Raw genomic sequence first — 11457 nt, forward strand, 5'->3', positions numbered from 1 at the left:
TAAGAGAATAAGAGAATTATTAACAAATTACATCCGAGTAATACTCATCCCGATGTAATTTTTTTTAAAATTATATTCAAATGACAAATTGAATACAAAATAAATAGAAGAGAACAAGATAAATACAAAATGAAAAAAAAAACATCAGAGTAAAAAGGGAATTATGTCATCAAGTTATTCTTTCAAAAGGATTTGAGTGCCTTATAATAAATTTTAAAAATGAAAGATAAAAAATGGACATTTTAAATTAGAAATTAATGTATTTTAAATATTTTTACTTTTTTATGAATATTTTATTAAATAGATTGTGTTTGTCTATTCATTACTTAATAAATACACAAACTAAAAGGGTTTTTTCTTCATGAAAACACATGAGTGTCATGTCTATAACTACTAATAGATTTTAACACTCAGTGATTTTATTACTAGAATTATAATGATAGGGGTTCATGACAATGCCTTCATCAAACATTAGAGTTATGAAGGATTATCTTTCTTTCCTAGTATTTTGTGATCTTCATGTGTAGTCCTTCTGGTGCCAACACTCTTGGAAATTTCGCAAGTGTCTTGCTTCCCTCTACTTCTTCCCATCTGAAAAGAATAATAATACACAATTAATTTAAAATAGTAAAAGTATTTGAACATTAATGTCCTTACAAAGACATAAAAATGTCCACCATTAATGAGTGCTTAAAAGAAAAGGAGATACTAATATGCGCACCACTAGTATCTAACATTGCAACTACAACTGTTTGGCCTCCTAATAAGAATGTTTAAGTGTTTTAAACAAGCTTTTTATGTATTCTTTTATTGTGATTTAGTGAAAGTGAATAATATATATGCTTAATAATACTTGCTAATTAAAAACATTTTTTTCTTGAATATACATTTTTTTATATAAATTTGAACAATCTAATTGTTTTATTTAATATATTTATTTATGTTGGTTAAAAAAACACCTACTTAATAACCACTTAATCAATTCTTTGAATTTAATATAATATATTCTATCCAATTTAAACATTACAATATTTGTATTCAATGTTTAAAACTAAGATAAAAAACAATAGCAAGGATGGAAAGGATTAAAATACTTATACATTTATAAAATAATAATCTATTTATTTTATTATCAAGAAAGAGTATATAAAATAAGGATATCTACGATATATATATCCAACCTACATAGGGATGGCAAAAATACCTGCGTCCGCGGATATTCGCAGATAAAATCCACGACAGATAGTTATTACCCGCAGGTAGCGGGTAGCGGGTATTTTAATACTTGCTTATAAACGGATCGGGTACGGGTATCATACTATTCATCCCCGCGGGTACCCATTACCCGCAAAAAATTAAAATTAAAATTAAAATTATATTTTATTAAGTTAAATTTAATTAAAATTAAAATTAACACTATATTTTATTATGTCAAATTTAATTATAGTTATAATTTAATTTAATTTATATTTTATTTTAATAATTTTATATTAAAAAATTTATAATTTTTTTTTTAAATATTTGCAGGTATCGGGTATCCACGGGTACCCGCGAGTTTTAAAAATATCCGCGGATATTTTTTAAGCGGATACCCGGCGGGTAACAGGTGAATTTTTTTTTGGCGGGTCGGGTTGCGGGTAGGCACTATCCATGTCCGATCCGACCCGTTGCCATCCCTAAACCTACATATAAACTTTATTTAGAGAAATCAATCCAAAAATTTATTAAATAACTAATTTTAAAAAATACAAGTTATATTGACTAATTTATATATAATTTTATAAATTAAAATTTATTAATATTTAAAATAATTTCTATTATAAATATAAATAAAAAATTATAATTAATTTATGAATTAGAGTTTAAATTAATCTCTAAATAGTGGCAAAGGATTAATAACATACCTGTATCTAGTGACTAAATAGTGAATGAAAATACTGATTTTAAACATGCCCCATTCCTTTCCAGGACACACCCTGCCTCCTGCTCCAAATAGCATGTTGTGATTATGATTCTCCAAACCTTTCTCCTGCATCGCATCATTTTATCTTCAATATCATGTGTTGCAATTATTCACATAAGAACAATGTAATTTTTTAGGAAAATGATTTTTAACATTGACAATTCTTTTTAGTTGATATTTTCTAAATGATGTAATTTTTCATTTTTTTCATTTTTCTACTTTTCAAAATATATTATCTCAAATCGAAAGAAAAAGTTGTCAAAAATATTATCGTTTAATTCTTTATTATCGAGTAACTTACCAGCCATCTCTTTGGATTAAAAGTAAAAGGTTCTTCATAGAGAATGGGATCAAAGTTACCATCCCTTGTGTAAGCATAAACCCTCCATCCCTTGGGAATCACATAACCTAAAAAGTGATTGCCATAAGTCAAATGTTACCTAAATCAGTATTCATGTAACAAAGCAATTCACTCATCAAATTGAAAAACACACCATTCAATTCTAAATCTTCAGTAGTCCTCCTCATCACTCCACTAACAACACTAGCCAATCTCATTGTCTCAAGTATCACCTACACACACAAAACAAAAGTACTTGAAAATCTCTTAGGTTAATTATCATCACTTTGTTCTAATAATTTTAGTTCATATATGGATATAGAAAATGTTACCGCACGAGTTTCACTCATGCTCTTGTAGTCATCCCAGTTGATCCGTTCTCCATGGACTTTCTTCTGCAAGATTGCAAAATGCTCATCCTGCATAATGGATTTTATTAATCAAGCAAAACTAAAATATGTATTTGATAAGAAATAGATTTTAAATCTAACTCAATTCTATAAAAGTGATTTTTAAAATAAGAGTTATCTACTTATATACTATTATTTTTAACGATATTTATACATAAACCATGATGTATTGCTTTTAATAGCAAAGAATGATAAAGCTATAACTCACCCTTACTGTCTGTAGAATATCAGGGTTATCACATAGGTATTTGATGGCCATCATTGTAGTAGTTGATACTGTTTCATAACCTGAATATAAAATTGTTGTGATTTGCTCCATTATTTCTTCGTCATTTAGCTTGTATTTACCATCCTCATTTCTCAGAAGACGATCAAGAATGTCGCTATGAGTAGCTGAAGAAGCTCTTCTCTTGGCTATCAGCTCACTTAGCATAGTAATCACTCTTTCCCTAGCCTGTTACCAACAAAACTCAGACTACTTAAACTTGCATCGCAATACAAGAAAAATGAATTTTTTTTGACACAATTTAACGACTATTTAACAACTCTCTTAAGATAAAATAGTCTTAATAAAAATTAACTTTTATATAATTAGAAGAAGAGAAAAGTGCTTATAATCAAGGAAAATATCAAATGATAGTAAAAAAAGTGTAAAAAAAGTGTGGTGTCAAAAATATCGGTCTGCGATACAATTATCTCAAGTTTGTTTCAAGTTTATCAAACCCTTGAGTCGTTTCCGAAATTAAGTTTAGATTTGCAATCTCATAATTAATATTGTAAGTTTTTTTTTTTTCAATATATACCTTCAAACCTCGATAATATTGAGTTCCTGGAATTTTGAATGGCAAGGATATTGTTGCCAGTGCCATTTTATCAAATGAGGCTTTGAAGGTCCGAAGGAAAGAGTCTGGCTCATCTTCCACCACAGCTTTCATGGAAACAAGAAATGACATCTGAAAAGAACAACAAATCATATGCATGGTGAGTGTTTCATGCATTTAACCGTTTTGATTCATCCTTTCATAATCTAACATGATTCAGAAAAATGGATTTAGCAGTGGGTTTGAAGGTTTAATCAAACAGTTACATGATTGATGCATACCTCAACAGTTTTTTCTTGAATATCAACTGTTTTACCATCCCAATTTTCAAGGAATGAGGTCATGAAGTCATCAACTTCTGTGAGAAGACGATCCTTAACTGCGATTGGACCAATGAGAGATAAGAGTGAGCCTCTGATTCGTTTGTGTACTGCACCATGAACATCTGAAATGTTAGTCCCTAGGATCGTCCTCATGGAGTCTGGGTAGCCAGGAACCAAGCCTTTTGCTTCATTCAGGAGTATGTATCTATTCATGTCAGGATCCATGCTAATAACAGTGGGAGATCCCAATGCATGAGTTTTGAACAGACTTCCATATCTGAATGCAAAAGGAGACAACTTGGCTTCTTCATTTGATCAAGAACAACAAAACAAATTGGAGAAACATTATAGGATAAAATCCACTTGCTTCAAATGTGTACCCACTTATATTCATTTTATTTTTAGTCTTATAGATTTGAAGATTCCTTTTATATATATATATATATATATTTAATATGATTAGACATTAATGAATTATCTGATACAAACTCGATAATAGATGACATAATAAACCTAATAAACAATAAATATTATTTTGTTAGACTTTGGATAATTCGGATATAATTTCAAGTCTACAAATTTGATTTGTAAGATAAAATTTATACCTATTCTAACTCTAGTGTATATGGAATTTCTAACATAAATTAGAAAAATGCCTAGAATTGCTTAAAATTTTAGCACCTTTTATTTATTCTTAGCAGAGAAATACACATGTACTAAACATATCGGTTTGTTTGTATTTTCATGTATTTGTCTAACTTGTGCTTGTTTTATGTTCTCGAAATTATTTTAGATAAGTTATTTTTTAAAATTATTTATTTGAAGTTTAAACTATCAGTTCTATTTTGTATTTCTTTTTCATTTTCAGATTTTCTTTTAATTAGATTTGTCCAATTAATGGACGTGTATCAAAAAATAAGCATCAGAAAATATTTTCTTAAATGAAAAAAAAAATGGTATATATGGGTTATGTTCTGTAAAAAATTTCCTGAAAATAAAATTATATTGTGTTAAATTTAATTGATGTGATTTTTTTTAAACGTTCAAAATGTTTATAAAGTACTCCTAACTTTTATCGCAAAGATAAAAATACTATTTTAATATATAACTTGTCATCCTTTAAAACTTTTATTGTCAATTACTAGTTAGTAAATATATTCAAGGTTTATTCTCTTATGCATTGCCCAAATAAAAATACAAATTTAATATATAACGAATTATTGCTTAATACCAATTAATATATACATTTAAGGTTTATTAAAATCATGTGCGTTTTAATTATTTCGAAAAGCTTCTATAAATACTAATTAATAAATATATTTAATAATTATTAAAATCTCGGGCGTTTCACAAATAAACAAACCAGCTTAATATATTAAAATAGTAATTTACTTATTTAAATTATTTTAAAAAAATCTTAATTATTACATGTTTATTTATTTCTATCTAAAAGAAAATTGTTTTTATGAATTTTCTTTAACCTTTCTCAATTAGAAGACAAGAATGATGTTTTGTGAATGTCAAAAATATATCTAAATAGGAGAATTTTTTTCATAAAATGTACATACAAATCATAGGAATTGAAAAAAAAAAAAAAACTTAAAAAACAAGATAAACAGTATTCAAGAGAATCAAAATCAACATGAAAGAGCAAAAGGGTATTGAAATAAAACAAATTAGAAATATAAAAGTTGAAGAATGTAAGGTTTTTAATAGAACAGCACCTTAATTTTCTTCCTTTCATGAAATCTGGTCCTTGTGTGAGAAATTTGACAGTCTCCCCTACCAAAGGCCAACCCAATGACCCTGGAGGCATTCCTTTCCTGGAGTACCTTAAGCTGTTCCATTTCAGCACTGCAAAAAATGCAGAAATGGTGAAAGCCAGAGCATAATAAAACACTGTCAACATTATTATCTTTTCTCTATTGGATGGAATAATGCTGCATGTTACAAAGGATGAATCATTTCATATATATATATATATATATATATATATATATATATATATATATATATATATATATATATATATATATATATATATATAATGCTAGCTATTATGGTTAATTAATTACTACATTTGAGGTGGCATAGAGGTCAAGTTTCAAAATGAAACAAAAATACAATTATGACACCAATTTACAGATGACATTAAATAAAATAATCAAATTAAATGAATGAGAAACAGAAAACAAAAATACGTACCAAATTGTGGAATCGGAAATCAATTTTATTACATGCAAATTAATATAGTAGTTATTAGAAGAGGCAATTTTTTTAACCATTAATATATTTAGTATTAGTATTTATTGTTACGATTAATTAAATTTTAATTACACTATAAATTTCGGATTATTTTAACATAACTGTAATAACACCGTCATTATTTCAATTTCTTTTAGTTGGCATATAAGATCTTTTGAAAGAAGATTACCCGCAAGATATAATACCTGAGACATGAATTCAACTCACACGTAAAAGATTAACATCATCTCTAACCCAACACCTTAAAATTTTAAGGCAACGAGTTTATAAATTTCTATTTCTCACATGACAGAAAGAAAGGAAAAATAAATTTACTATAACACCTTCACAAAACTATATAATTTTTATGCTCATATCCTCAAAATATTATAAAATATTTTCAAGAAATTTATATATAGCATTTTATGATATAATAACTTAATATCACATTTTGTTATATCCCCATATATGTTATGAAATATCATTGAGATATTTACAAATAATATATTACTATATAATAATTCATTATCAAATTATATTATATACTTAAGATATTATGAAATATCTTCCAAATATTTACAGTCACAAATTTATAATAAAATAACTTATTATCATATTATATTATATCTTTAAAAATATCTTTAAGATATTTCAATATTTGATTATAGTTAAGTAGGGATGACAACAGGGCGAGGCGGAGACGAGTTTCGCTATCCCATATTTATCCCTGTAAAAAAAAATCATCTTCATCCCATACCTAAATGAACGGGTATCAAACTTTTGTCCTATCCTCATTTCCATCGGATAACGGGTATAATCTCGTACCCATACCCATACCCATACCTGATTTCTTACTATTTTAATATTAATTTTGATTAACTTTTATAAAATAATTAAAAATTACGGTAAAAAGGAAACATAATATTATCAAATACTCAATATTAGGAGGATGGTTGTTTCTTCGATATTAAATACTTTGAAATAAATTATAATTGTTTATATTTTATATTAGAATATCAAATAAATTTCATAAAAACCAAAACATTTATTAAATTTGCAAACATTAATGAAACCTAGTTGATAAAATTTAAAAATGTTTTTAAAAAATATAAAAGGAAAACAAATATTCAAATTAAAATATATTTTAAATGTTTTAATGAATCTCTTTTTTATAAAAGTTATAATACATGACTTGATCAAAATGTCGCAAAGAACAAATAATAAACTTTTAACATAGATCTTGTATCTTTTGAACTCCAATATATATTGGTTGGTGATAAGAAAAAAATCATAGCAATTACATTAAATTTTTATATTGTAGTAAATAAAAGTTATTTATACAATTATAGTGAAAAAATTATGATTGATAATGAGTTAGAAATAAAAAGTAATTAGATAAAATATATCGAAATAATATTTTACAAGATGAAATTAAATAACAAATAAAAATATTAAAAAATTAACAAAAGTGTGTCTTATAAAAAATTAAAGAAACTATTCAAAGAAATCGCACAAAGGAAAACAAATATATAATTAAGGGTATGACAAGATTAAAAATACCTTAGAGATCTAAGAAAACTTTTCAAAAATCAACACATATAGTCAATGGTTGAGAAATAACAAAATTTGTTTTAGCAAAACAATATAGTTCTTCAAATGAAACAAAAACTAATAATAATAAGTAAAGAATTTTTTTTATATTACCTAGCAAATGAAATGTTTATGCTATTAAACACTTAAATTGAGAGTATTAAACTTTCTCATGTAAAAGGAAAATATACAATAAATATAAATATAAAAAATAATATAAATATTCATATGTAAGACATAAAAGTTTTTAATTGACATACATACATTATTTTAATATAATTACATAATGGTTATGATAAGATAAAAAATATATTGGAGATGCGAATGAGTTTCATGACAAACCAAATAATTAAAAGAAATAAAAAATAGAAAGTATATATATATATATATATATATATATATATATATATATATATATATATATATATATATGTATATATGTATATATGTATATATGTGTATATATGTATATATGTATATATGTATATATGTATATATGTATATATGTATATATACATATATACATATATACATATATACATATATATATATATAGGGTAACTTAATTACTTGTGAATATTTTAATAATTTAAATGGGGACAAAGATATGAAAGAAACGAGTATTAGGGCGGAGATATGTATATTCCCATACCCAATTGAGAAAGTTAGAGATTCTCAATACCCATACTCAAATCAGTCAATGCGAAGATTCTTTGTCTAAATGGGAACGTATTCAGACAATACGCACAGAGCGAGTTTAAGCGAGTTTAAATATCTAAGTAATAGAGTTTGTTTAAATATATTGAGTAAAATGTCTATAATATAAGGAAGCCAATAAATACAACACCTCTGCCAAAAGAAGTACTTACTCAATACTTAATTGATACACAACAATAAGACTCAATTCATACTCTCTATATTCAGTATTTATTATCATTGTACAAATATTTACACTCTTAAAACTTTGAGTTCTCTCACATGGAGGTAACAACTTGGCTCTAAGAACCCTGTAATCCATTTCGAGACACTTCGGCAAATTGTAGTGAGAGCATTCAAAATACAGATTAAACATAGTTTTGAGTCCCTCTTATTATGAAATTTTAAAATTCTGAAATTATGAAATTTTAAAACTATAAAACTATGAAATTTTAAAACTATAAAACTATGAAGTTATCAAACTATCAAAATTGAAACTATAAAATTGTAAACTTTAACATTTTAACATTTTAAAAGTGTAAAATTATAGGTTATAAATTATAAATTATAAAACTTTAAAATAATAAAAATAATAAAACATAGTTTAAAATTATCAATTCAACTTATCAATCAAGTTGCGTTTTCCTCTAATCTTTTTCTATCGTCATTCAATTGACTTCAGAAGAGCGAAGAAACAAGTTGACTAACAAGTTGGAAGAAATTGGAGAAAGAAGGAAGAAATGAGTTAATAGGTGACTAGAGATGAGAACACATAATTAACATTCACATCTTCCAATTGAAGACAAAAATCAAGCAACAAAATCGTAAATGAAAAAAAAAATTAAACACTCAATCAAATAAATTGTTTTAATAAATACTCAATTTATTATATACTTAAAATTTAATTAAATTTTTATTATAGTTAATATATACACAACATTAATGAATCTTTTAATAATTTTACATGCATTACATATATGTTATTAAATGAAAATTAATTATTAATATAGAAGACAAAAAACAAATATTAATTCTTGTATGAGTGGAAAAGACAAATGTTATGTAGTTTTGAATGTGCTAAAATTTGAAGAATACATTGTATATATCAAAGTATGAATATGAATACCATCAAAATATTCAATTGTCAATTTATCATTCAACTCCCCAAAGTCCTTGCTTAATTTTGTATACTTGTTAATGTTTCCTAATTTGTTGAACGTTGAAAGTTTTATCATAAGATTTAAAAAAAAATGAGTCAGCCCATGGGTTTGCATGCCAGAACTTATGCAGGGGGGGCCAGATTTTTAGCTCGCATTTTTAACGTGGAGTGGCCCAGTTTGCCTCACATTTTGCGGGTCAAATGCAAGGCGGTCCGGTTTGCATTGCCACCCCAATCATTAAGCATATGAACATTATATTGGTTATGACTAAATGTAGGGATGGCAACGGGGCGGGACGGACACGTGTTTTGTTATCCCATACCCATCCTCGTAAAAAAAATTCATCCCCTTTCCCATACCTAAATCCAACGGGTATCAAACTTTTGTCTCATCCTCATCCCCACCGGGTAACGGGTATAATCTCGTACATATACTCATACCCGTTTTCTTACTACTTTAATATTAATTTTAATTAATTTTTATAAAATAATAAAAATTTATGGTAAAGGAAACATAATATTATCAAATATTCAATATTAGAAGGATGATTGTTTCCTGGATATCAAATACTTTAAAATAAATTATAATTATTTACATTTTAGATTATAATACTAAATAAAATTTCTTGAGAATCAAAACATTTATTAAATTTGCAAATATTAATGAAACATAGTTGATAAAATTTAAAAATATTTTTTTTAAAATATAAAAGGAAAACATATACTCAAATTAAAATATATTTTAAATGTTTGTTTACTTTAATCTTTTAAATTCTAATGAATCTCTTTTTTATACACTAATAAAATTTATAATGCATCATTTGATCAAAATGATAGAAAGAACAAATAATAATCATAATAAAAGCATCAGAAAAGGTTTGTGCTATTAAATACTTAAATTGAGAGTGTTAAACATTCTCATGTGAAAGGAAAATATACAATAAATAAAAATATTAAAAAAATAATAGAAATATTAAATGTGAGACATAAAAAATTTTTAATTGACATACATCTTTTTAACATAATTACATAAAGGTTAAGATAAGATGAAAAATATAATTGAGATGCGAATGAGTTTCATGACAAACCAAATAATTAGAAAAAATAAAAATAATAATATATATATATATATATATATATATGTTACTTAATTAATTATGAATATTTTAATAATTTAAACGGGGACGGGTATTATGGCGGGGATATGTACATCCTCATACCCAATTGAAAAAGTCGGGGATTCTCCATACCCATACCCAGTCAATGTGGGGATTCTCCATAAAAACAGGGATGGGTTCGGGCAATACCCACGGAGACGAGTTTATTTGTCATCTCTAACTAAATGGTTGTCTATTGATTTTCTACAATTACTCATATGATTGATTGATCGATTTATGTCCTTTGAGTTATAAATAGGACTTTTCCTCCAAGTAATAAGACAGAGAAAATAAGTCTCCATTCTCTCTTCTCCATTTTCCTCTTCTTTCTATTATCAGCTTTATATTTTACAACACATTATCAGCATGATGTTCTAACCAATTGAGCTAGTGGGAGCATTTTCTATATAAGGAAAGTGTTATGTGTGCCTCAACCCAGACTCTTTCGAATCATTTCCTCATTTACAATTTTATCTTATATTCTTAATTTTGGGATAAGAATTGTTTGACTTTATCAATTTCCATCTTGTCTTATTACTATTATTTGTATTATATTATTATTATTATTATTATGATTATTATTATAATTCTTATTTATATCTGATTACTTTTCTAACATTTAATATTGTTATATTAATTTTATAGTTTTATACATGAAATATGATTATTGTTAATATTTTATGTGCTAGTTCTAAACTTGTCAAACCTTGCAAAATTTGAATTTGGGGCCCTTGATATTACGAGGAAAACTTAC

General features: G+C 25.8%; 1 protein-coding gene across 1 annotated transcript; it reads right to left on the reverse strand.

Moving 5' to 3' along the window:
- Positions 1-356: 356 nt before the first annotated feature.
- On the reverse strand, positions 357-5791 carry LOC114166182 (cytochrome P450 85A-like). The gene is made up of 9 exons (XM_028050867.1): positions 5582-5791; positions 3816-4134; positions 3517-3666; positions 2922-3167; positions 2636-2722; positions 2458-2536; positions 2265-2371; positions 1905-2029; positions 357-591 (listed from the first exon to the last, which is right to left on the reverse strand). Exons 1-9 carry the CDS (start codon positions 5764-5766, stop codon positions 501-503), a joined length of 1389 nt encoding a protein of 462 aa, XP_027906668.1. The 5' UTR covers positions 5767-5791; the 3' UTR covers positions 357-500.
- Between the last annotated feature and the right edge of the window lie 5666 nt (positions 5792-11457).

Source organism: Vigna unguiculata, chromosome 2 (assembly GCF_004118075.2).
Source record: "Vigna unguiculata cultivar IT97K-499-35 chromosome 2, ASM411807v1, whole genome shotgun sequence".
Lineage (NCBI taxonomy): Eukaryota > Viridiplantae > Streptophyta > Magnoliopsida > Fabales > Fabaceae > Vigna > Vigna unguiculata.